Source organism: Diachasmimorpha longicaudata, chromosome 3, assembly GCF_034640455.1.
Source record: "Diachasmimorpha longicaudata isolate KC_UGA_2023 chromosome 3, iyDiaLong2, whole genome shotgun sequence".
Taxonomy (NCBI): Eukaryota; Metazoa; Arthropoda; class Insecta; order Hymenoptera; family Braconidae; genus Diachasmimorpha; species Diachasmimorpha longicaudata.
In genome coordinates, this window is record NC_087227.1 from 8,338,785 (window position 1) to 8,363,034 (window position 24,250).

Below are 24,250 nucleotides of genomic sequence, written 5' to 3' on the forward strand. Positions count from 1 at the left end.
ACCCTGATGAACTCAAGGTATTCATCGCCGAAACGTTAACCTCTGATAATTCAATGTATTCCCATTCTCTCACCAGATTTTTCTAAAGATCTTTCAACACAGTTCCTCGACTTCATGATTTTTTTCTCTCAATGAGATATGCTGATGGATAATTTATAAACTAATGGCGCCAGCTTCGGTGATTTCCGAAAATAAAATAAAATAAAAAAATATATTTGGGCTCATCTTGAACGTAATAGCTGATTGGTAAGTTGTTCGCCAAAATTAAGCTCGCGAGGGTGGAGGAGGAGGAGGGGGGAGAGGGTCTGGGCGTTGGTGGAGCCCTCTGCATTGAGCGTTACTCAATGTACGTAATTATCCTCACGGATATCTGGTCCAAACAGTTCTCCGTATTCGCGGAATAGTAGACATTCCATCCACAACAATAAAACAGTAAAAAATGTAGCAGGGATGATATTCCCTTCCTCCACAGTATCATTGCTTTGTGTCTTAACGGTAATAATGTTTACCATCGTCATCCATCGTTCCCTATTGCCGCTCGTGGAATTCTCGGGTGGTTGTAATACCATATACACACAAACAACACCATGGCACAACAGCTTTTCGCGGGGAAATAGGTAGGGAGGCTGAGTACGGTGAACCCGGGTAGATGCACGACGTGCCTGGAAGGAGGGATCCGGAGAAACACTAGACAAGGATGAACAGAGGTGTATCGCATGTTTATTATGGAGACCTACCGGACTCACCGCGGTCAACCGATTCATCCGTCACAGGGGCTAATACGATATCCTGTTGTGAGGGGTGACGCCGAGGGGAAAGGAGGTTATAACACCAGGAAAATGGGAAAGAAAACACGAGGATTAGTGGAGAGGTAGGTGGCACGAGCCGTTTAGATAATGAAAGGGCAGTTGGATGTTCGATTGGAATCGGTTTCAGGTGGATTTTAATATTGGATTTTTGGAAAGGGATTGGGCTGGGGAGGCCTGGGAAATATTCTGTGGTCATTATCATGGGTTTGGGGGGGGGGGGGTATCTTAGGGGGACTTGTACCGTTTTGTAGAATGAACATATTAACAAATTTTCACTCAATATTTTTTTTGAAATTTATGGAAGGGGACGAGGCTGCAGCGGCAGCATCGTATTTGATGTGATGGGTCTCGATGGGAGGTTATAGTTTATTTCAGATTTCTTCAGGTTTTTATGAGGATTAAAAAAAATGTTGCAGGAGTCACGATGCCTGTACATGGGTGAAGAGAAGATCAAAGATTGAACGGCTGAAAATGCAGTTAACAAAATGGAGAGTGTGCTCGTGTTACCGGTGCAGTTGGTAAGTTCCACTTTCCATTTGTTTATGTAGCTGTTGTAGTGATGAAAGGTTTCGTAATTGGAAAATTTAATCTGATATGATAAGCTGCTAATTACGATTGCGTAGAGGATAATGTTCACCATAAAATGAACGACATCCACGTCAAACAATGACAATGAACTTCGGAGGTGATCTAGTGGTTTATTGAGGGGTGATTAAATGACAGGTTATTCTTCATGAGCAATTTTATCAAATATTTATTGAGGCGTGGTCTTGGTTCGAGATCAGTTGCAGAACTGAATGATGAATATTGCTCAAAGGCTTTAGACTTTTTTATAGTCAGTTTCCTTGTCATTAGACTTCATCAGCAAGGGAATCGTAAATTTCCAGAGGCAATTCAGATGAAAAAATCATACGACAGTTCCCTCAAATTTCCGACAACCACGATTTTACTCCGAAATTGCGAGACAAAATGACGTAATTGTTATCGAATATTACTCTGCGTGCAGATCGGTATTAAATGACTAGCAAAAAACGGAAAAAAGTATAAATGACTCATCGAATCGCTCCTGTTAATCTCCAGGGCTTTCAATCAGCCCAGTTCAGGCATCCTAATCCTGAAAACCTCCCCTAGAATATTAAACACCTCGCCCCGAGGTCCCCGCAAATGCCCACACAGTCCGTCCTCCGTGGGAGTATGAACCCGGCAAAAGAGAGTTCCGGAGCCAAAGCAACGGACCGGGACGCTGGATACACCGAGCTGGAAGGAGAGCTCTGGAAAGTACTGGGGAGAGCCAAAAAACAGAGACAGTACTCCATACAAAAGGCCCAAACACAAGTGAGACACGAGTAGAAAATGGTTATAGTACACTCAAGTGGTCTCTCGTGGAAGGGAGTGCACCTCCGCCAGGACTGAGGAGAACGTAACGCAACTTCGACCAATGGAAACGTCTCACTATCCATGACGTCGTATGGTGCCTCTGAGCCAAAGGTGCTCCCCGCTCCCTCATCCAAGGTGCACGTCGTTTTACCAGTCCGTCCGCGGTCTCCCCGGCAGGACGACAGTGGAGATACCCGATATTTCGAATGAACAAGTACACGAATTGCTGCGAACAATCAGTGAAACTGCCTAGTGGTTAGGATTATTTATTCATAGTTTTTATTCATCGACGAGAGGTTTTTATTTCATACATTAAAATTGCGCCGAAGGACATTATTTATCGGGGTTCCAGGAGAGGAGAAGATCAAGGTGGAGGCTGGAGTCAGCCATGGGGACGGGTAAGTCATAAGTGAAAAATGAAAAAAAACAACACAAAAAAATTAATCCGACCTTTTTGATGATTGATAAGAGGACGTACATTTAATTCGCAAAATACACCGAAGTGATTCAATAGCATATGCTCGATACACGTGAACATTACAATTGTATTCAAATAATTCGGACACATTTGGCGGGTATTTTGATCGTTGAAGACCGGAAGTTCACGGTTCGCTGTGCTCCCCTCACCTTGAAGAAGCCGCTCATATATTTTTTTTTTCTCAAACTCCTAATGTTTTGTCTTCAATTCCATTCTCCGTTGATTAATTTAAATGGGCAATTTTATTTATTTACGAAACCTCGGGGGTATTGCGGCATACGTACTTCCGGCGATGAATTCCTTCTTTTTTTTTTTATGAAAGAATACACATGAGACGCGTCTTGGGTGTTGTGCAGTCACCTTAACGCCTTTAGAAAGTAACGAAACCGGGAGTGCCTCCCCCCCTCCCCCTAAATGAAACCATGTCTTGACCGAAAAGACGGGAAACTAATTCAATTCGGCATTTCACTTTGATAATGAGTTAAAAAAATTATGGTAAATCGATTCGGCACACATCAACGGTCTAGACAGACGTTGACCTTGAAGACTCGAATTAATTCTGAGTGAAGATCGGATAGATAGCCCCCGGGGTCAGACGTAATTTTCATTAATTCACGTGCATCGTTAGCTACTCAATTTATTTTTTCAAGTCCTTGGTTGAATTCAGAGCATTGAAATCACTCAGTCTCCGGTGCTATTATCCATCATCCAAAAAGGTCGATTATCAACCGGTTCCAGTGGCATGAGCCTCGCGTTTTAAATTTCCCCCCACAACTACTTTCTACAATTGCAAAATGCGTTAATAATCACTTCAACAGCTGAAATAAAATCCTCGAATCAACGACATGAGATGTCTCTTACATCCCTTGCAATTAAAAATAAACGTGACAAAAGTGATGCGAGTGCTATCTGTGATATAAACCCCTGGAGGTAGAAAAAAAACAATCATCGCGGAGAACAGGACGACTTCAAAGTGCGCGAGTGCGTGAAAGGATAAAAAGACGAGTTTTCATGAGTGGAATTGGCAGAGGATAAAATGGTGTTTGTGGATGGGGATCCGGAGGACTTAGGTGGTATCCTTTATATGGACAGACACATGTGAAGAAACGGTACAGTACCGATGAAACAACGCCAACACACGTATGAGCAAGACAATTCGTATTTTATGGCCTGAGAGAGAGAGAGAGAGAGAGCGAGAGAGAGAGAGAGTTGTGGGAAAAAATAATGAGATATGGGTGGGGGCGAGTGTTATAAAATATTGCTATTTTTATCGGTGAGGCGATGATCAATTTTCCATCGTCTGGATTTTTTAAATCAACAAATCTCTCCCAGTCCAAATAATGTTTATACCTGTTTGTGTCTATTGGAGTCAATTATCTCATCGTTTGATGTTTTTCAAGAAGAAGATTTTTCCGTTGTCAATCATTAGAAAATCGTTAGGATGTTACAGGAAAAAAATCTGTACCAATTTGATATTTCCGGTAGTCAATGCATTTCTCCATAAAAAGTATTTTTTTATTCGTTCTTTGATGATTGTGGAGATGATTTCAACCCCGAAGATCATTAGCTTCGCACCAGAAAAAATGATTTTCTAATTTCTTGACCCTAAAGGAAAATATACTCCGCAAAAAAAAACGTAAATTACGTTAGCACCGTTAAATTACGTCTCACAAAGAGATGCCCAGCGGCTTGTAACAAACGAAACATTAAATAAAAAAGATCTCAAACGATTTTATAAAAGCCCAGATAGAAGGGGAGTATAAAGGATTGCGCGAGGTCATGGCAGCATAACGCGTGCAGATTGTTGCAATCACGAGAGATTTGTGCACCAGTACAGACCGGATAGGATTCTAGGATAGAAAAAAAAAGTGTACGGTTGTGAAAAAAAATGGGATTGAAAATCGGCTCATATATGCGTGGGTAACACATCACGATGTGGTTACTCTCGGGCTATCAGATGCCCACGCGTGCGTGAGAGTCATCGGATAAAGCGTGGATCTTTGCAAGGTCGTTGGGTTTGATGGGCGGTACACGGAATTTCTACCTTTTTTTTCTTTTTATTATTGTTTATGCGCCACTAACAAGTAAACGATGGCATGATTCCGCACTGGATGCATGAAAATTCCATTAAATTTTTTTCATCCGACTCTTTGCCAGCTTTATTAATTTATTGATGGTTTATTCAAATGAAAAATTCACGTTTACTCAGTATTTGAACGATTTGCGTGAAGATAGGTCTGATATTGATTTCCAATTTACTTTTGCAGACATTAAAAAAAATTCGACGTTTATGGCGTAATAAAACAAATAAGCGAAGCAACTTCATCAACCGTTTAATGATATTAAGACAGGAGAGGCGTCGGAGAGGGGGTCACTCGTTCTTACGAAGAAATGCCGGGGTGGGGACAGTCTTGTCGGCCTCAGAGGGTTAAAGACCCTCAACCCAATTTCGCAGTCTAGTTTTCTGCTAGATGATTTTAGAAAAATATGGATAATTAGAACGAAGCGCGCTTTCTAAATAATAAGAATAATCATCAATTCTTGCATACGATTAAATGAATAATATCGAGATCATTAACGAACCCGACACCAATCGATCACTATTGAGTATTTAGAGCGCGTTCTCCCGTGAACCAATTCCTTCCATATGTAATAAAAATTTAACCAGCTACACATGATCAGATGTATCATGTAACGGATATGGTAATATGAGGACCCGGGCGGTGGCTCGTGTGGCGATGCATCTCTGAACCATATCGTTCATGTGATCTCTCAAAAGATACCGAAAATTATCGTGTGAGGATGTTGACCCACAAGACGTTCGACAGAATTCAATCAACGAAAATTTTTAGTTTTTCTCATTATTATCTCCCCTGGATTCCCATAGAAATTACCTACAAATTCAGCTGGTTTCGATCGCCGAAGAAGGCATTATGTTGTTACAACATATGCCTCATCAAAATCAATTAATATCCTCGATATAATTGTACACGAGAGGCTGGCCATAAAAAGCCACGAGGAAAGGAGCGAATATGTTTAAAATACCGCCCACTTCTGCGTTCAACCTCATTTTTTCCCTCGTTGAGTGTTTGTAAACTGTGTATTTCACTGGAGGAAGACGGCACCATTCGCACGCTCGGCGAATCCTAATCCATGAACACCAACAAGCATAGACCTTGAAATCCCCCAGTTTTCTTTCATTTTCCTCATGTCGTTGTTATTTTGGAAGATTTTTCCATTTTTTGGAGCAGTTTCCACGAGGTCTGGGTTCTCATGTTTTTTCAAGGAATTCCGGCATTTGCCAATCCGCGATTCGCTGAATTTGTTGGAATGAAAAATTTCTTTACAACTTTGTGGGTTTTTTAGCGTTAATAATATCTTATCTTCAATTTTTTCAGAACAATGTACGGTTTTTTCATGAAGAAAAATTTTCGCAAAGCCCGTTTCAACGCTCGGGAATTTTTCACCTCTAGTCAGTTGCGGAATGCTGCCGCAAATTTCTCTGCAAAAAATCCGTTTTTGTTCCCTCATGTGTGCTCAAGGACATGAAACGTGTTTCACCATTTTTCTATGACCTTTAACGCCCTCTTTGTTGACTCACTCCATCACGAAAAAGAGTGGATGGGTTTTAGAAACAAAAAAAAAACAATCCGGATAGAAGTTGAGGTGGTGGGATGAGGATTTTTTGATTGAATTATACTGATGGAGAACGCTGGAGGCAGTAATTTACCTGTCTCCAATTTTTCCACTCCTCTTCGTCCTGTCAGTTTAGAGGACTATGAAGTTTCCATCGTGAAAACCAGAATATCTAGTTTTCCGTCTTCTTCGCATGGTAAACGCGTCAAGATCAACCGGAAGCTGCAGTCAAGTGGGTAATCCGCGAGCGGGTTCTTCCTGTTGAGGAATATTAATGTCGATTTAAATGCCAACTGCGCATATTTGATACGAATAAAAATATCAGGGTTTACGGATGGGCATTAAAGACTCATCAATCGGTTATCCATTTTTTTCAACGTGAATAGGCGCTGATATCATCTTATTTCGTCGTTTTTCCGTTGGGTGATGAGAGGTTTTTGCTGGAGGTCTGGTATTCTGTGTTTAATTGACCCTTTCTGTAACGTGATTGAAATTTTCAGCTCCAATCAATTAGTATGACTAATGAAGAACTCAATAGAGTTTAAATATTGATATTTTGTAATCCGCTTTCTCAATTTTTTTTAGAAACTTTGTGGACATTTTGTAGATATGAGGAGACACCTGAATCACATGGAAATTCGTGGGAATTTTAGATAAACAGATCTAAACATTTTAATTAATGTTGGGAACTGCGACAATTGTCAATTTCATGGCATCCAAAGGGCCTTTCAGAAGGCTAGATCCCCAACATCAGCACACCAGGGGTACCTACACCCCTACGGTCACTCATGTGCCCCCCGAACTTGATCCTCCATCTGTCAAAATCCAGGGGAAATTCTTCCGCCCTTTGAATGTCAACACTCCCAACCTTCATTCTCATCACGTGCCACATTAATTAAAAAATCCCCGGGCCACTCTGAAGACAAAATAGAACATCTGATTCATTGACAACGAGGCGAGAAGAGGCTCCAACGAATTGGCAACAACTTTGTTGCGTGCAAATTCTCAGGAGGCGTGCGACCGCAATATGGCGTTTTACTTTCCGGTCGCCTTCGGGCTCTCACTCACTCTGAAACTATCTAATCCCCACCTACCTCATCTCAATCCTGGCAAATGCTAATAGATGAAGTGAGAAAGACAAATGTTGTCTAGCCGTATTCGTAAACTTTTACGTAAGGCCGAATGTCGGGGGGTTTCCAGTGTGAGTCTAGCGTCATCGTAATTTCTGGTGATGGATTGATCTTAAGAAATGTCCGAGGAAAGTAACTCATTGCCAATTATAGTCATCGAGTTGGTTGAGTGCATTTGGTGATGCATTCCATTGATTTTATAAATAAGTATGAGTTAATTTGAACCAGGGACTGGAATATTTTCTGTCATTATGTCACCAGTGAGGAAATGGAATATCTTTGGTTGAAATATTTAACATCCACCTCGTCCCCTTCCCCAAATGACGAGCCATGAATTAGGTATTAGTTGATACTTCAGTTCGCGAGAATCGTATTATGATGGCCGATTTGAGGTAATGGAGTAGGAAATTGCTCCGTGATTATGCACAACACTGAAATTACACCGAGCAATATGGATCTTATTTTAAAGAGATAAAATAAAATGTGAATTGTGAATCATTTTTCCACCTTCGTCATGTTATAAATTTCCATTCGAGCAATTTTACAAAATTCATTCTCAACGATATATTTTTTTCAATCGATAGCAATAATCAATTATTGTTTCTCTCATTTCATGCTATACAATGTAATTTTCCACTCTCGAAAATTGTTTTCCAACAATACGAAACCGTTGAATATTCCCCATTGTAATTTCGACATTGGCATGAAGAGGAGGGGGTGAGAGGGGGATATCTGGAGTTAGAGATACCCCAGCAAATGCCCAGAGGCGCCATTGCCATCTCCCCTTTTCTCCTCTCTTTCTCTCTTTTTTCATCGGCTTGTTTTTTCCATCATTTTATCTCTCTCATTCCTCCTACTCGTCTTTTTACTCCTATTCTTTAACTCATGCTTTCGCGAGCCCCAGCCACTAACATTCCCTCTACGACTCTCATTCCCGAGGAATCCCGTGTGCCTTCGTGCGCAGCGTTCAACACATACATGTATAAATAAACTTATACATTGAAAATTGTGTTTATGTACAGTGTGTGGAGAGGATCGGAGGGAGGGGATGGCTCTTCACTACGGTATTTCCATCCGCCCTTTTTCCACCTTACCCATCTCTACCTTCGCCTCTTCTTCTTCTTCGTCTCTTATTTTTCCTCTTGGTATCTTCTTGTCCACGAGTCAAGGACCGTTCTCAAGGAGGTCGCTTGTTTTAGCCTTTATATCCTTCTCTCGCAACTCTTTCTGGACGATAGGGGTCTTCTGCCTTGGTGAATTTTATAGGGGCACCGTTTTGAGCTTTTTATCGAGTTGATTTGATGAGGTTTATGATATTATTGAGATTATGGGAGGATTAATTGCGGCAATTCCTTTGAAATTCATTAGTCGTGATTCCTTCATTAAGATTGATCATTTTATTGGTAAATGTTCCCTACGATGACCGTGACAGAAGACAATTGCTCACAGGAGGTAGACAATTAAATAAAGATTCGAGAGAGAATCTCAATAATCTCGATTTTTTTTACAACTTCCCGTCATTTTAATTTTCCCTTGGGAATCGGTCATCGATGACCAAAGTGTGAGTTCCGTAATTTTTATTGAATATTTTTCACTGCTCCTGAAATTCAAATTACGGTAGATACTGTTGGCAATGACTTTCGAAATTTCAAGGAAGAAATCGTTAAATTTTCTTAACGACTTAATTTTATTTCATGAAATTTTCCCACGCATTGTAGTGTTGTAGACGAATCACTTAATCAACTTCAGGTCGCGATGGTTATCGATAATTCAAATTTTGTTTTTTTTCCGATTGCGATATAACTTGGCGTTGATTAAATTCCAATGGAAATTGTCTCAGCTCATGTTCATGTATTAGCATATGATTTCCTGGGGTTTGCCATTTTTATGGGAGTTAATGGCAAGATTGATGGTCAGATTTCTTTGTAAATATTCCAGTCGATATCATCGCGCTCTCCATCGATACCAACAGTTACATTGATATAACGTTGAGCGATTAATCAATTTCTGTCAGCGATGATGTACGATGAGACTTTCACAGACAGGATGTTCTCTATTTTCTAGACATAAAATTGTCTACCTCGAATTAGATAATTGTTTTCCCTTTACCCATCACTTTCTCAGCTATCTCAAGCATGAATTACCTTTCCCAGAACATTCTCGCTATGAAAAAACATTTAAAGTTCACTTCACTACCTGTACTCCGGTGAATATTAAAAATCATTTGGAATTACATGAAAATTTCATTGAGCCTCCAATGATGTGACTATCGTTGATGCTTCACATCATAAATTGCCGTGATTTCTGGGTAATGATGCGGGAATTTTAATTACCCGACAGCTCGTTTGATTAAAAGGAAATGAAAACTTAACGGATGCACTTGGATAATAAATGGAGTTGAGATAAACGGCTAAAAATAAATTCAACGTACTCAACATAAAGCGTGAAATCGTTTTTTTCCCGCGCGCAAATAGAAAAAAAAACAGTCGTTCTATTAAGAAACTACTGTTGTGTTATTTCACCGTTTTAATGTTCTTTGTAAAGAGACACACAATGCATCGATAATAGCGCTCATTTCCCCTTCCCGTTGACCATTGATGATCAGGTAAATCGTGGCTTGGAGCACCGCCAGGATTCTTCACTCATCTCAGATTCCAATTCACTAGAAAAAAAGAGAAAAATTCATTTTCAAAGGAAAAAAAAATCCTATTCTGTGAGCAAACGCTTGCGTGTTAATAAGCGTCCAATTATTTGTGACATTTCAATGTCCTTCTCTCATTATTTCTCTTCTTGAAATCGAATTATTCCGTAGTGAAGAAGAAAAAAAGTAGGACAGAAGGTAAACACAATTTTTAAACTGATTCCGCCAGAGGCGACCTCGAGTGTGTTCAACTGATTACATAGTTATGAAATGGTGTGCACGAGTCATCAGCGGACAAGACAACGTATCTCTCCACGGATTAAACTTAATTATTGTTAACAAATGAATTTGGTGGTTAGAGTCTAGTTCCAGAGATAATAATATTGATAAACACAGGAAAGTGTTTCCAAGCCAATTCTAGGGAAAATATTTGGAGAAAATAATTATCACAGAGAAATGGAATCCCATAGAACCGTGTAAAAACTAGTAGAAAGCATAATTGAAAACCAGTGGAATTTTCTAATGAATTCACTAGGTTTTTCTCGTAAACTTCTTCACGAGCACGGTCTCACCAAGTTTTCCTTCGTTAACAGTTAACAAATACACATTTGAGGCGCCTTGTCCGACTGGACTTTCACCACGATAACCATACGTTCTGCTAAACTATTCGTTAACTATTAACGAGCATGTAGTCGCTGATAGTCACATGTGTAGACACTCCAATGTCACCTAGACGCTAGCGAAATATTTAGGGCGGTCGAATGTTGGAAGGGACATTTCGATCCTTTGGTAGAAAATATGTTCCTGTCGGCAGGTGAAGGAGTCCTCCTCATGAATGAAATAATAGGAATGTTACCAATACACTTCATCAATAAGAACGATGAAAAAAGAATATTAAATACGTTTGTATAGATATGTGTACAGTTACGTAGGCGCCCCGTGGACGGTCTCATTACAAACCGGCGAATCCTTAACAGGGAGAGACCGGTCGCGGCGGGAGAGTTCAATGCTTGCATCAGCAGAAAAGTCACTCTTGCCCAGATACACACACCAATATCAAGAGGCGTGTTGTATGCCATGTGATAAACATTGGTGGACTGTCGTCTCCATTCCCCTATTAGGGTATGCTGTGGCCTTCTCTCGATGCATTTTGTATTATACCCACTGGCCACATTTGCCACGCGACAATTCAGGGAATGAGAGAGTGTATTTCAGTCGCTTTCAAAATACATTTTTGCGAAATGTCATCGAGTTTGTGAATCATCAGTCGTACGCGGTGGGAAATATTCCGTAAAAATTACGGAACTCGCTGGGGAATTTTACGCGACAGAATCGTCATTTTTCGCTGTCAATCAACAATTTTTTAAGGCAAATGTTGGTGGAAAAATTAGACTTGGGAGGGTAATTTTTGTGATGAAGTTACCCTTCGTCCTTCGTCGTTTAGCCCCTGGAGGTCTAATTGTGATCCAAAATTTCTTTCTGGGCACAGACGCATTTCGCCCGGGAATTGCAAAAAAATACGCAATTTTTCTTGAATATTTCTGTCTGTGTGGCTGGAGAAACCTTTGCTGCACATCGACGTCGTGGGATGCCATTTCTCAAGTCCAATGTCGGAATGTATTTTTTTTTTCTCACACTTCCTTCACTGGTAATTGCAATACTGACGTAATTATTGGGAATAAATAATATTGTGCGGTGAGTTATGATCGATGAGAATGATGAAAAACAAAATTCCTCGGGTATTCGTAGATCAGCCAGAAAAACGACGATGACATTGTTGGAATATATCGCGTTACCCCAGACATATTACCCTCAAGGCCTTCGATTTATCGTCTAAATGGGATTTTATACGGATTGACGATTCTGTCCTTCTGCACGATCACACGAGTCTACCTGTGTAAAGCGCAAGGTAATAAGTATCGATGGCTCTTGCAGGAGGTACTCGATTGTGTCATGCATATACACGATTCCGTATGATGCACGCGGTTCAAGGGAGTCAGCCCGGTAATGGATATTACGTGAGGATTATCATTGTCACTGGTGTTGGCCATGTACGTGTAGCTAAATAAGATGTTGCATTCACTCGATTGATTTCAACCGGGAGCTCTTGCACTCAGTCATACATTCATTATTCAATCAATTACGGTGGTCTCGATTGTTTCACTCTGAGAATTTATATTTTATCGCAATCACTGTGAACGCACATCAACAGCAATTTTTTTTCTCCAACCAACAACTACTGCTCCACGTGGTTCAAATGAAAATATTTTACGCGACATTTGAAGTGGGTGAAAAACTATCGAATGAAAAATTGTCATCGTCTCGGTCAATGTCACCAAATTTGAAACGAGAGAAAAAATGTTGCTCACTTTCGAAACCCATCAAACTACCTCCTACATGTCCCCAAAAAAATCGTTCGTAGGTGGAAAATTTAACTGACCATTTTCAAATTAATCTGAGTGATTGTGTATCGGGGTGGGGTTATCCATTCACTCCCCTCCCAGTGGATTAAGTCCCTCTCGGCGCGGCACACATTACAACAAGTTTCTCTCACTTCAGCGGTGGGCGGTTTTCTCTCGCTCTCTCTCTCTCTCTTTCTTTCTTCCAGAATCTTTCTCTCTCTCTCTCTCCCTCGAACATATTTGAGAGTCCACCTCCGCACTGAGAGCACGCGAGTCACCGGCTATTTTGCCCCCTTCGAATCATGCCGGATGTTGCCTCAGGTAAGCGTTCGGCTGTGGCCCCAAGGTGATCCGTGTACTTCGTGAAGTCTCTCTCCCTCGCACTTATCAGTTGCCTCCTCCGATAGTTTTTTTTTTTTCGTTGTTCCTCTTCCCCTGGGGCGTGCTCAGCATACGAGGAATCGTCCGAGACGACTCTTCAAATACAGAGCCCCTGTCCACCTCGGGTCGAGTCTATTTTTATAACTCGTCGGTTTTTTTTTTACTCATCTTAATTTGTTTTTTTATCTTCAGCCGTGAAATTTTGTTTTCCCCGATTAGAAGAGTTATTCCAACTACTGTTGGCTCAAGGCAGCCACAAATTATCCAGGAGCACTGCTTCGTCATGTGAATTATTGACAATTATGTTTAAAAGAAAAAACTAAAATATTACGTTCCCTCTTTATCGATCGTCAAACATAGGAAGTTGAGGATAAAAATTTATTTCTCTCACATTGACACCAATTAACACATGCCTATCTCAACAAACTCATGAATTACCGAAAAAAATACTGAACCCACATTTTTCAACAAATATTCCCCCTCCCTTGTAACCCTGTCCCGCATTCTGAGAAACCACCTGCCGTCACCTGTTACGTCCCCACATTATTCCTTCACCTCAAGAGGTGACAGGTATATTTTTTCGGGGCCAACGAGTCACACAATGGCCACCCATTGCCCCCCAAAACCCCAAAGAAATGGAAGAACTCGGTGTGAGAAAAAAAAAATTGTCACAAAAGAGAGAACATTCAAATGAGGGCTGTTTGAGGTGTAATGGGGTCATTGTGGCTGATTACACAGAATGGAAAAATAAATTGACCGAGAAACTGACAATGAGCAAAGAGTATGCACCAATTCCTTTCATCTCATGAGAAAAATATCCTGGAAAAAAGAAAAAAATTCCTCCCCCCTGACAGGGAGGATGAAAAATTGACCAGAAAACAATCAATTGTGGAATTGATATTTCCCTGTTCGGAATATCAAATTGAACGGTACGATTAATAAAAATAAAATGGAAATTAATTAAGGCAGCAGTACGTGACGCAACGTCTGAGGATAACGACCTCAAACTCCTCCACCCCTCCGCCCCTCCTTTAACTTTTTATTTTACCTCGGGGATCATTATGAAACAGAGGCAATTAGTTTATGGCTTGCGCACACAGACGTGTCTCGACAACAAAGGACGCATGTCCTTTCATCTCTCTCGTCTTGATGTTTTATTTTTATTATGTTTTTTCTAAGTCATAATTTTATTATTACCCTCGTTCGTCGTAAACCGGCTGATGGATATGGGTGTCGTCTTCCTTGAGGTTTTAAGGATTACGGGGGAGAAAGAGAGAGGGGAACGGGGGGAAGATGCGGCTGAGGCGTTACAACAAATTGCTGCGAGAATTATCCGCGTTATGGGTGAGAGTCAGGGTCGTCACTGTGTGTCGTCAACTGATGGATTTATGAGAAATACGGAAGTCTCAGGGCTTTTGTCTCTGAGAGATACAGTTTTTCTTCGGTTACGATGAGAAATTGGTCGGCTTTTCGGAATAACTGGATTTTTTTATTTTAAATTGGAGAGATTTTTACGACTTTCCGGGCCTATGACCCTTTTCGGAATTTTTGGAAATCACTTTTGAGACGGGAATTAATTATTACGTGTGAGGCAATTAATTGTTATCAACGAAATTATTATAAGTTTTCGCGTTTCTCTCTTTGACGGTGGATTTAAGATTTACTTCTTTGAGATGTGAAAATCGCGAAAATTGTTGTTGAGTGTTAATGAGAAGGGGAGTTTGGTTTTGGAAATGTCCTGGAAGATTTGGTAAAATTTTGGAGTAACTGCACGTTTTCATTCCGAGAGAGAATTTCTTTCTTTTTTGCAAGTTCTCCTCTGCGATAGTCCGATCTGATATTACTCAGGAATGATTGGAACTCGATTATTACGATAATGATACCGGGAAGTTATCGTTTTACCTGTCACGTCAGAAATTTTCCAATTTGTCGAGAGGATTCATTCCTTTCACACATAAAAATTATATAATTTTGTTTTCATCGATAATTGTTGTTCATCGTTAAACTCAAATACCTTGAGAATGATGTTTATGTTAAAATAATGAATCATTAATTTTCCAATGAATGCTTGTGAGAAGAAGAAAAAATCTTTAGAAATTTTTATTATAATCAGTTACTTATAATTTTCATCATTATTTCCAACTGTATTACCATCTGATATCATTCAAGAATGATTGAAACTCGATTATTATCATAATGATACCCGGAAGTCAGCGTTTTCCCCATCACATCGGCAATTTTTCAATTTGTCAAGATTCTTTCTTCGATCCATAAAAATTCAACAATTTCTTTTCAATTCATAATATTTTTCAGCGCAAAAAAATGAGTGAATGGGCGTGCTTGGGGGTTATAATTCATACGAAGGTGAATAAGAATGACGTGGAATGCAATTCGACATTTTTGGTATTAAGAATGAAGGAAGAATGAGACAGGAAAAATAAACTCCGAGGAAATGCGGACGTGATGGTGTGCTGGCTATTCCCTCTCACCCTTTCGCAGTTTTGCGCTACGGTTCCTTTACCTTTCCGCTGTTATATCGTCGTTTCCTTTTCTATTCTTTTGTATAATATTAGAGACATACATACGCGGCACAGTACCCGTTACCGCCAATTACGTATGCTGATCGGGTGGATTTTTATCTCATGATTTTTTTTTTCCTCTTTTCGTCATCGACCGAGAATTTCAACTTTCAATTCGTCGAATTCTTGAGCAGAACTTTATGCTGAAGTACAAGAAAGAGTAATCCGTTGTGCCCCATTATTTTGAAAAACATTGCAGAAGAAAATCTCCGTTTTTCTATTGTTCATATTTTTCTATTCTTTAAAATATTCCATAATCTTAAAAACCGATGGAGCATAACTTGGTTTTGTCGTTAAAATTTTCTCCATTTTAAGGGTTAAAAGAAAATAACTTTCAGTTTGAAATTAAAAAATTGCAATGTCAGGGAAACCGAGGGGGTAAAATGGATGGTTTTTTCTAAACGTGGGAATGATTTCAAGTGAAAATGACGGGACACATTCTCCCGATCAATGAACCTTGCCCACTTTTCAAATATTTTTTCCACGCGAGATAATGCGATCGTACGAAGAAAGAACATCAACAACTCGTCTTAATGAATATTGATGATTGAAAAAAGTTGCTGTATATACCGATGTCTTTGACGTCTTAATTGGATATCGATCAGCGACTCTCCCCCTCACGAACAAAAACCAAATTCCCATAATTAATGAGGAACTAAGAGTGCCGAGTGATAATCAATCGTCTGGATTTTTTTATTCAATGACACAAATTTCCACCAATTTTTATGGTTGAGCTCCTTTGAGTACTTTCACACCGAAAGCATGTTGCAAGTGTTTTACCATAAAAGAATTGACGTGTCGCGTAGGCTGTATTCCATAAACGGTGGGTTAAAGGAACGTCGACGTAACAAGAAAAAGAATTTCGAGAAACATTTAACACATGCGTGGGATGGAATTCTAGATGCTTTTGATGATAATGCCCGAATAAATTGTCTTTGATATTATGTACAATTATCTCTCATAAATACATCAGCGAGGCGATTAATTATCTGGTATTGCCGGATTTGGTCGTGGCTATTGAGGAACTGTAATTCTCAGGCCAATCAAAATTAATTTAATGCCAAATTTAATGCGACATAAATAAAATATGTGAGAAGTTGGAGAATTTTTTTAAATAATATTTTTCCAAGTTCTAATTTTTTTTGAGCCCCAAGCGACGAGCGAACCCAACAGGTCTCTCCTATTAGACTTATTTGATTCTTCCCTTATCTTTCCAGTTCAGTCCTTTCAAAAAATCACCCTCCACCTGTCTCTCCTCTTCAACCCTCCACAATATCTGACCCTTCATCGTCTTGAGGGGATTATCCAGTTGGCGTTTGTCCCATTCAATTCTCAAAAAATTTACCCCCTCCCCCACTGGCCTGATCCCTTGACTCCTGAGGCACTATTGACCCTAACAACCACTTAACCTGACATAATTTTTCTGCAGCACTGGAGTCATAAAAACAAACATCAATACCTTCATTTCTTTCATCTTACGAGTTAGAACACCAACTGTTTGCAACACGAGTCGATTGATTATGTATCAGGGACTCATTTCGTAATATTATTTTAGTGACTCACAATTTGCCTACGTTAAAGTCACGTCAGAGCGTTAAACAATTAGCTAGAGTTGTACGGAATGACTGTGTAATGTGTTAATTAGTGTGCGGTTCCCCCGATGAAGACATCCACAGGTGTCTTATCTCCTCCTTGTCTCCTATCTTATCAGCGTTTGTCCCTTGGATGTTAATGACCTTGCAAACAATCCCTCGCAATTTCGCTTCTAACTCGTCCCAGTCTCAGGTTAATTTTTTCAACACGACAGTTATTGTTACTCGTAATTGAACGTGTCAACTCCCTCACACATCAATTACGACTATCGGTAATCAGTAAAAAAACACTAATTGGGCACAATCGTCACGCCTAGAACGATTGAGAAGACCTCGACACGAATTACCTGTGCAATTTTTTTTTTCATTTTTTATTACTCCATTACGCGTAGGATGATCCCACTCTGGGATCATCTGTCACCGATAATGTACACTGAATGCATATGTATTGACTGGGATATTCACGTGAGCGTGACACTTGTGACATGCTAATTCACGGATGCAATTTTATCCTGTAAAATTTAGAAAGTTAATTGGATGATTCAAGGTGACGAACTATTTCAATTTTATTTAGTCATTTGGGTGTGGCAATACGCCCTCATGTCTCTGATGTTTAATTTCAAGGTGGACATACGCCCTTTAAATCCTAAGACGGATTTGTGCTCGATCTGTATGATTATGAAAAAATGGAAATAAACGCTACGCCCTTTCAACCGCACGGCGTTGGTTATGATATGATTCATCGAAGATAAAAAAAAAATCAATCCAATAACTCGTTTTCCATATTCGATATCCCATTGCAACTATTGAATTTTCCGTCACGTACATCCGTTCTTCTCCGAACGAACATCAACTTCACTTTCGAACTCCCATGGAATAAATAAATAAATCCATGAAAAAAGAAAAAAAAAATAGCAAAAAATTTGCCTCGTGAAAATGAAAAATAAAAGTACTGGTAATGGAGTTCCATTCACCTCTCGGCAGTATTAATGTCCAATAATCACTGAACTGTGCACGTGTACAGTAAAATAAGTGATTGCGAACTATAGATAATTTAGCGGTCTCTTGTGCACACACATAGTCTACCTAAAAGCGAAAGCCCAGCTGTTTCTGAAATGAAACACCCGGCCGAGGAAATGAATACATCTTGATGAAATTCTAGGTCTCATTCTGGAGTTTTTCGCACTCGTGGAGCATTACTGAATCAATTATGCACAGATCGGGTTGCATACGTGTCATTCCACTTCATTGTTTCCCGACATTCTCATTTTTTTTTGTGATTCACAACAGTGTTGAGTAAATTATGCGATAATTGCGAGTGAACAATAACTGATTTTTCTCGGATCGTTATTCTCGGATAATTAGAGTCATAAACAGATGTTGGATATCATAAACACGTGATTTAGGTCTTGATTTGACAACTTTCTCAAACATCAATTTTTTTTTCATTTCTCCTTGAGGTCCATTTGCCAGTAATTTTTCATTTTATGTTTCATTCTAATGAAAATAATACTCACATTTTCACCCGTCTATTCACCCTCCATTGGCTTATTCTGTCTGAAACAGAAATATGGAGTTGTCTACCCTCTCGTTGGCCATAAAGTACGTTCTTCAAATAGATAAAAAAATTTTGATGAATCATTCCAAATAACCTTTTCAATTAATGAAAAATAAAAAAAAATAATTAAAATAATCCAACAAGATTCTCGTCAATTATCCACAAACCTCAGTCAGGACTATTTAATGACCCTGAGAATGTTTTAATCACCCATAAAAGATCATTCTTATCCCGAAGAATGTCACTCAGAAACTGAAAGTCATCGAGATGGAAAAAAAGCGTCTTAACCAGATCATTTTTTTCCCTGTGGGAATTTACAATCTCGAGATGTAGGAAACGACACAGGTGCATCGTACTCAGGAACCCGCCCCCTGCCATCATATCATCATTCGCCAACGACTTAATACAGTCTAGTCATAAATTCCCAGGATAAATTGTCCAACATGAATCCCCACAACCCGCAAATACATGTAGTTTAGACACCTGTGAATTACTCTCTTTATCTAATCACGTAATTTACCCTGAATTATTGGCTCTGTATGGATTTTAGTTGAGAATATTTTGTGACAACACGAACTCGTCAGTGTGTTGAGCGTGAATTTTCGCGCTCAGTGAAGTGTAGAAAGTGCTCATCCAGCTATGTGAAGTGATTTTAACCGGAATACTATAATAATAAAATGTAACAATGGAATTTTGCGTAGAAAATGATACCCAAAGTCGCTGGAACATTATAATATTATTCACCACTATTTTAATATTTTTTATTATTTCCATTACAGCGAAGATGAAACATCTTTGGCCGTTGGTGGCGTGGATTCTCCTGTCCTCGTGTCCGGTAAGATGAGATAAATTATTCCAGAAGTCGTAAAACAGAAGTCAATATGTCTAGACCGTAACTAGGCATTAAAAACTCGAAGAATAAAGTTTTTAATAAATTGAAAACGTTAATTCAAGCACGTGTAACACCATATACCGTGGACACTCGACAGTTCCACCGTAAAGGGGCTGTGGAATTACAACCCATAAATTAATCTCCATCATCGTCTCGCTTTGTGAAAATATCGATAACTTGACGTAGGAAATTTGCTTGAGAATTCGTCAAAGAGACAACGGTTTGTTCCTCCCTTTGCCCAGTTCCTGATGAATATCTTGGAATCTAAGAGAAACAGCCAAATTTTTCTCACGACTCTTTTTGTAACCGTCAACTGACTCTAAAAAAATCCGTGACAAAATTTTTTTATTTAGAATTTTGGATTTCGAGGTATTCGTTAAAGACTGGCCAATAGTAAACATCAAGTCAATCCGGTTTCCCCCTTCGCTGCTGAGTAACTGAACTTTTTTCGTCAGAAAGAAAGTGAAAAAGTTTTATGCCCCAGAAGAGACAAATGAATTCTTGACGCTCCGCTTCTGTCCAGCCAGAGTAATTCGATTTTTGTCAGTCTAATGTAATTAATCTAAAAAATTATCGTCATGTTGTCTTATAACTGTTGGAGCTGTTTGCCTCGTTATCCTGCGTCTCATGTTGACTTTGAAAAACTTATGAATTTGCTCAGGTGGATTCCATCAAAGGAATCGGACGTGGATCGAGACGGGAGGTATTCTTTCTAAATCTCGAGGATGGATATTTCGGTTGTCAAGTCAATGCATCGACTGACATTCTACAATTATTGGAACTGTCGAGACTGTGTGACGGTAAAAACGATTGTTACCAGGGGGTTGACGAAGACCGGACTACCCTCAAGTGCACAGGTACGTATCTCTCTCTAAAACCTCTCCTTGTCATTCACTTTTTGCCCCTCGTTGTTAAGAAAAGAGTTAACAAGCATTATTACAACAAATCCAAACTCGACATTATAACAAATATCGCGTGACAGGAGCATGAGAACCCAAAAGACACTTCATGCCGATGAACACGAGAACGGGGTGAGGAGGTATATGAAAGAAATCCTGTAAAAAGAACCACTGACGAGAACGCATTAGCTCCACCATCGGTTTATACCCTACCATCGTCTTCTTTTTTTTTTTTCAACTTGTATTACTTCTTCCGCGTGGGCACCTAGTGTTACCGTTATGATACGTCTCTCATCACGCAGTTTGTGATCCACCAGTCACGCACACATTCCGGATATTTTTCCATTCTTCCTTATTATTAACCAGTTTTGTACTGCTATGTGTCGACAACTTTATCTCGTCAATTGTGATTTGAAGTGATGATTTGAGAGTTTTTTTTTCTTTTACAGCTGACTGTACAAAAGATGATGGCACTAAATGCCAGAATGGGGTGTGCCTTGACTCAGTGTGCCACTGCAATGATGGCTTTGGCGGGTGCAATTGTCAAGTGCCAGGTGTGTTAATTTTTCGGTCAATTTAGCTATCATAAAACTGATAAAAAAAAATTCCTTGAAACTAATGTTTATGGGAAATTATCCATGTTTTTACAACTTCACCACTGAATTGCTATCCATTTTCGTTCTGTCGTAATAAAACAATACCGTTGCGACTCTTCACATCTGGAAAATGACGTTGAACCACAGTTGTATCGTAAAACCATAACAGCAATTTTAAATCGTCTCCACTTTATTCTGGTAGCTAAGAAAAACATGAGAATTCTTTGATTGGAAAAATAAATAAAATCGTGTAAAATGGTTTTTCAGATGAAAACGAGTGCAAGTACAGGCCCTGTGATATTTTTGCCCACTGTACGAACACCCTCGGTGGTTTCCACTGTTCCTGTTACCCTGGCTACAGCGGTGATGGCTTCACCTGCGAAGGTAAATCTCGAAGAAAAGAAAATTGAGATAAGATATAAAAAGAAATCAACTGAAATATTTCATACTTCCTTATTGTCTTTATTTTACTTACAACCCAGAATATACCAGTAACCGTTTGACTAACGGTGGTTATACATACATAATCCTAACATGTATACATTTTTATCCTTTAAATAGATATAAATGAATGTGAAGACCCAACGTTGGCAGCGCGATGCGTTGAGAATGCTGAATGTTGTAATTTACCGACAAATTTCCTTTGTAAATGCAAGCCAGGATTTACCGGTGATGGTGAGATACATTGCGAGGATGTTAACGAGTGTCAATATGAAGGGACGTGCGGTGACAATGCGTATTGTCACAACACTATTGGCAATTTTACGTGCAATTGTCAGGAAGGATTTACGGGTAATCCATACAAGAGTGTAAGTTATCCTATTGTTCCCTGCTGACATGTAGGACTGGAGTTGTGGTGAAGCAAGATGAATCAACTCCAAATAATTTATGATCGTCAACATCATTTGAATGAATATCATTACTAATTTTGAGGTGGGGCCTGACCTCATCACTCTTAGGTCTTCATTTTGAATATTTACACACTTTCACTTGATATATAAAATGACACGACAAATTTCATCTCGTTTGACTCCAACTTTGGTCTCCCCTTAAATCATCCCCATGCTAATACTATTTGTTTATTCAAGTGCGAAGACATAAACGAATGCACGTATGAGAACGCCTGTGGGCCGAACGCTCATTGCATAAATCTCCCAGGTGCGCATCGTTGCGAATGTCCGGAGGGCTTTGAGGGTAGCCCAGAGGCTGGTTGCATCGATGTTAACGAATGTGCAAGAAGTCCTTGTGGACGTTCTGCATTATGTACGAATCTCGAGGGTAGCTTCAGGTGTTCGTGTCCTGATGGAATGGACGGCGATCCCTTCGCCGGTTGTCACGGTATTTATTCCATAATTATCTGGTCAATCTCATGCTTTCCCATTAAATCAGCATTAATAGCCTGAATAATTAATCTATAATGACGATTTTATTCAACTAAAATCCAATGGCCAGACATCGACGAGTGCGAGCTGAACAATCCCTGTGGAAAGGACTCACAGTGTGTTAACAAAGAAGGGGGTTTTGAGTGTCAATGCCTCCAGGGCTTTCAGAAGGATCCGATTTTAGGTTGTGTTGATGTTAATGAATGTTCGAGAGACAATGCCTGCGCTGCAAACGCCAAATGTATAAATATCCCGGGATCCTACAAGTGTATTTGCCCTCAGGGCTTCGTCGGACAGGGACTCATTCACTGCGAGAGTCAGTAACGCTGTTAACAATTTCAAAACATCATCAATTAATGTTCATTCAGTACTAACGAATTAATCTATTAACAGATGTTAACGAATGCAAGAAAAATCCGTGCGGCGAGAACGCCGAATGCGTGGATACACTGGGAAGTTTCATATGCAGATGTAAACAGGATTACACTGGAGATCCATTCAATAAGTGCACCGGTTAGGCTAATATTAAATTCTAATATCCAAGAGTATTGATGTGATTGTGATTTTATCGATACCCACAATTTATTTACCATCCTGATATTTATTCTTGATTATTAGATATCGACGAGTGTAATGTACTAGTGAATCCCTGCGGAGTGAATGCCATTTGCAGAAATGCGGTGCCTGGTTACAGCTGCGAATGTCCGCCAGGATATACCGGAAATCCGAATCCTACTGTAGCTTGTGATCAGGTGAATACTTACTGAAGATTAATAGCTCTTCCAATTTCTCTTCTTCTTAAAAAAAAAAACCATTGTCGCGGCCCCCTCCGGACTCATTATTTTATTAGTGACTTTTGTCAATTGAAAATGTTGGACTAATTCCACCTGTCAATCAATTACCCAACCACAAATGAACTATTGCAGACCGATGTGACAACCCTCTGCAAATCGAATTTCGACTGCGTAAACAATGCTGAATGTATCGAGGGTCAGTGTTTCTGCAAGGACGGTTTCAAGGCCAGTGGTGCTGAGTGCGTGGACCTCAACGAGTGCACAACAAATCCCTGTGGTCCATCATCGGTATGCACAAATACCCGAGGAAGTTATCACTGCGCATGTGAGACCGGTTTCATTGGTACACCGCCACATGTACCATGCAAAGGTAACTATTAAAATAAATAAATATTCTTATTTTTTCAAGTTCACCTTATAAACCATGATACGCACATTCTACCCTCTGGACATATATCCAAGTGTAAGATCCTGAGTAGTTGATAACAGTTGGGCCAGGTTATGAGGAAGTTGTAAAGTCTTTCCTTATTCCACTGTGTTGGAACCAGGCGTATTAAAATAATAGTCCTTCATGGATGTTAAATGTATGATGGGTCATATTCTCGACACCCATCAGTATAATGATTTTTTACCCTCGTAGAAAGTAAATTAAGTGGGTAGTTTTAGCCTTATGTGTGATAAAAGAAGCCCATCCATAATTTTCATTATGACGAGTTTTAATTTTTATGCAACCAACTATTTACAGCACCATGCGATGATGTAACATGTGGTGAGCACGCATACTGCAAGCCCGATGGTCATGAGGCTTACTGCATCTGCGAGGATGGCTGGACATTTAATCCAAATGACATATCAGCTGGTTGTGTTGGTGAGTTGAAAAATAAAATATCATCGTCACCATCCAATTTAACCTGTGCTATCCCATAAATTACAGATATAAATGAGTGCGACGCTGTAAATGGTCCCTCAGGACGTTGCGGTAGAAATGCAATATGCACTAATACACCTGGAGGTTTTACGTGTCAGTGTAAATCCGGCTACTCTGGCAATGCATTTAAGCAGTGCATTGGTACGCAATTTACCCACTATCTACACTAAACCTTG

The 24,250-nt window shown here is 39.6% G+C and overlaps 1 protein-coding gene across 1 annotated transcript in view; it reads left to right on the plus strand.

The window, feature by feature from the left end:
- The first annotated feature begins 2,355 nt into the window (after positions 1 to 2,355).
- Positions 2,356 to 24,250, plus strand: part of LOC135160688 (uncharacterized) — an 81,405-nt gene continuing 59,510 nt past the window's right edge. Inside the window, exons 1-13 of the mRNA XM_064117508.1 lie at positions 2,356 to 2,584; positions 19,363 to 19,418; positions 20,137 to 20,332; positions 20,824 to 20,928; positions 21,238 to 21,354; positions 21,532 to 21,779; positions 22,059 to 22,308; positions 22,423 to 22,668; positions 22,746 to 22,865; positions 22,971 to 23,104; positions 23,279 to 23,516; positions 23,892 to 24,014; positions 24,081 to 24,215. Of these exons, the coding sequence (XP_063973578.1) occupies positions 2,575 to 2,584; positions 19,363 to 19,418; positions 20,137 to 20,332; positions 20,824 to 20,928; positions 21,238 to 21,354; positions 21,532 to 21,779; positions 22,059 to 22,308; positions 22,423 to 22,668; positions 22,746 to 22,865; positions 22,971 to 23,104; positions 23,279 to 23,516; positions 23,892 to 24,014; positions 24,081 to 24,215 (1,978 nt within the window). The 5' untranslated portion in view covers positions 2,356 to 2,574. The remainder of the gene's footprint in view (positions 2,585 to 19,362; positions 19,419 to 20,136; positions 20,333 to 20,823; positions 20,929 to 21,237; positions 21,355 to 21,531; positions 21,780 to 22,058; positions 22,309 to 22,422; positions 22,669 to 22,745; positions 22,866 to 22,970; positions 23,105 to 23,278; positions 23,517 to 23,891; positions 24,015 to 24,080; positions 24,216 to 24,250) is intronic.